This window comes from Apium graveolens, chromosome 6, assembly GCF_009905375.1.
Source record: "Apium graveolens cultivar Ventura chromosome 6, ASM990537v1, whole genome shotgun sequence".
Taxonomy (NCBI): Eukaryota; Viridiplantae; Streptophyta; class Magnoliopsida; order Apiales; family Apiaceae; genus Apium; species Apium graveolens.
The window spans coordinates 304,654,406-304,658,007 of NC_133652.1; the positions used below are offsets into that span (position 1 = coordinate 304,654,406).

A 3,602-nucleotide genomic window follows, 5' to 3' on the forward strand; every position below is an offset into this window, starting at 1 on the left:
ATATATTGAATTATTATGAATTTTATTCAAATTTTTTATTAATTTTTTTAAATTATTGAACTATACAAATGTCAAAATATATATTTTAGTAATTTAAAAAAATTAAGATATTAAAAATAAAATTTTTAATTTGATATGTTAATAATTAACACGTGATTTGACTAATACTTGTAACTAGTATTTATTTTCTGATTGGTGTTTCGATTTTTAAAATTATTTATAAATGATCAAACCGTATGGATGTCAAAATATATATATTAAAGTGATATAATATTGGTATTGGTGTTGTTACTGATCTAACTTCAACGAAAAGTAAAAGTAGTTCGAGAAATTATACTATATCTCCTGGTGGTAATAGGTATTATAGTGTTGTTGAGAATGGCGTGCCTTACACTAATCGGGTTTTTGAGAGTGGAGATCAAGGTTATTAGTTTTATAATACTTATGCTCGTTTAGGTGGTTTTAGCGTTCGCAAAACAACTGAAAAGCTAGATGATGTCGATACTTTTCTGTTGAAATATTTTGTTTATAGCTCTGAAGGGTTCAATAATCCTATGGATGATCTAGAATTTTGAATAATAGGCGTTCTATTACTCGTAGGTGTGGATGTAAAGCAAAGATGGTTTTGAAGTATATGTTTCCGAATAAATATTTTTTGCACTGCTTTGTTGTGTCTCACAATCATCCTCTGACATGTGAAAATGGTCGTCATTTTTTGTGATCTAGTCGTGAGATGACTACTAGTTTGAGGAATATCTGTTATAATGGTGCAAAGGTGAATATTGGTGTTAGTAAGTCATTTAGTTTTTCCAAGGAAATGTAAAGTGGATATGCTAATGTTGGTGCTTCGCTGCAAGATTTTCGGAACTTCAATAGGGATTTGAAATTTTTATTGGTGATAAGGATGTGCAGATGATGATTTACATATTCAAAAGTATTCAAGAGAAATCTAAAGCCTTCTATTGTGCTTATGATATTGATTCTGATGTTCGTCTCACAAAGCAATTTTGGGCTGATTCTATTGGTCGTAGGAATTTTGAATTGTATGGTGATGCAATATCATTTGAGGCAACATTTGATACAAACAGGCACTCGACAGCTATTTACTCTAATTGTATAAAGAGTTTTATTAAAAGGTTAAGGAATGGACTATATTTTCCTTTTATTTTATGTTATTTTTTCTATTTAGTTTTTAACTCTTTTCTATTTTTTATCATTTATTTTTCTAGGTATAATCTGATTTTTGCACCATTTACTAGCGTTGACAAACATGACAGATGTGTAACTTTTGCATCATGTCTTCTTTCACATGAGAGTGTTGATGGTTACAGTGGGGCTTTTGGTCATCTTGTAAAGGCAACGGGACGGAATCCTGTTTTGATAATTATTGATCATTGTCCTACTATGAAGGTGTCTATACGTGATGTATTTTCTGATGTCAATGGTCTTGTTCGTAGTAAGCATCGTTTATGCATGTGGCATATAATGGAAAAATTCTCAGTTAAGGTATTATAGTGCCATTTATAAGTGATTAAGACAATAATGTTTAGTGATTGAAGTGAATTAGTAATTAACATAAATGTTTTAGTAAATTTTCATATTCCCTTGTGTTTTTCCCTATATCATTGTTCTTTCTTTTTATTGATAAATGTCATATTTATTAATGACTAAAATAATTATTACTTGTATTTTATATTGTGTTTTATTGTGACAATAATGTTCTGTATCATTTTAGTTTTTAAAGTTCAATAGGTTCCATTAATTTTTTATTTTTTATTTTTTTACAGCTTGGTAATTGATTATGAAAAGAGACAGACTTTATGGAGAAAATGAAAACTTATATCTGGTCATCTATTATAGAAACTGAAGAGTTTGAGAGCGGATGAGAGGCAGTTATAAAGGAATTGCATTTAGAAAATAATAAGTGGTTGCAAGATATGTATGCTCTAAAGGCTTCATAGATTCCTGCATTTTTTTAGAAATGAGCCAATGTGTGGGTTGCTAAGAACTACTTCAAGATCTGAGAGTGAAAACTCTTTTTTTGGGCAGTTTCACAAATAAGGAGATATGTTATGTAAGTTTTGGTTGCGTTCTGAGAGTGCAATGGACAAGCAAAAGAATGAGACCGTTAGACTGGATTTATGAGTCAAAGACAAGTCTTACTACAACATTGTCCAAGTGGTTTATAAAAGATGATGCAGCCACTTTATACACACGTACTATGTTTTATAAAATTTAGGAAGAACTCGTTGCTTTTTATTTGGAAATGCAAATTAAAAGTATGAGTGAAGAAGTTGATGGTGTTACTCATTTTGAAATCAGGGATGTGAGGGTAAAAGACAAACTTTTTAAGGTTAATCTATTTTACTATTTTGTAACTTTTCATCTTTTATTAGTGATTAATTTTTATTTTTTAATAATTGTATATGTTTGCTTTAGTGATTGTTATTATATAATTAGTGATTATAATGTGTTCACTATATTTTATGCAGGTATCTATTAGTATGAACCATACCGTTTGTTCTTGCAAGAAATTTGTGATGTATGGTATTGTTTGCAGACATGCATTTTATGGTTTAAAGCAAATTGGTGTTACCAAATTTCCAAGAAGCCTTGTTCTTAATCGATGGATGCAGACTTTTGATAGTGGAACTTCATCAAATTTAGATGTGGTATCTAGTGATTATTTTATGATGGAACAAATATCTTTAAAACTGACTACAATTTGGTTTGATTTTCGCAAGTAGTTGACAAGGCTGGGGTAGAAATGGATAGGCTTGAGCATGTACACGGCACTATAAAGAAGTTAAATACAGAGTTGGATGATTATGATGGATCTATTATCAGTTTTATGAAAAAGGATCATATTGTTGTAATGGTCGGGCAACAACCTAAAGAAGAAGTTAACATTCTTCCACCTGAATGTTTGCAAAAACAAAGGAAACTACTTTAAGAGGCTGATGAGTGATAGGGAAAAAAGTAATTAACAAATCAAAGAAGAGGATTCGGAAGTGTGCACTATGTGGTGCAACAACTCATGATGCAAGAAGATGTATAAAAAGGAAGAAAGCCAGGGTTGAATAAAATTGATTGTGACTACTGTTTAGGCAATTTAAATTTTTTCTATATATATTGTTGAACTTTTTACGCGACGAGATTATATTTTTTAATTGTTATAAAGTACTTATATATATTTGTGACTTTCATTATGCTTTTGTATAATTTTTAGCATTAGAGGAATACAAAAAGGCAAACTTTTTAAGATTAATCTATTTTACTAGTTTGTTACTTTTAACCTTTTATAAGTGATTGATTTTAAATTTTTAGTGATTGGGATTATTTTGTTTAGTAATTTTTAGTTGTTTAATTAGTGATTATTGTGTGTTTCACAATATTTTGTGCATGTTTCTGTTAGAAACCATGCTATTTCTTCTTGTAAGAGATTTGTGAGTACTATTTAGACAATTTAAATTTTTACTTATATAGATTGTTTAACTTTTACCAAACGAGCTTAGATTTTTTTATTGTTATAAAATATGTTTGGGTCTTTTATTATGATATTATATTGTTTTGTTTCATGATTAGTGTTATACTTGGAAGAA

The 3,602-nt window shown here is 29.1% G+C and overlaps 1 protein-coding gene across 1 annotated transcript; it reads left to right on the forward strand.

Annotated features, from left to right (window-relative positions):
* The first annotated feature begins 733 nt into the window (after positions 1-733).
* On the forward strand, positions 734-2,953 carry LOC141666377 (uncharacterized). The gene is made up of 6 exons (XM_074472366.1): positions 734-775; positions 877-1,136; positions 1,230-1,506; positions 2,240-2,353; positions 2,493-2,672; positions 2,756-2,953. Exons 1-6 carry the CDS (start codon positions 734-736, stop codon positions 2,951-2,953), a joined length of 1,071 nt encoding a protein of 356 aa, XP_074328467.1.
* The last annotated feature ends 649 nt before the right edge of the window (positions 2,954-3,602 follow it).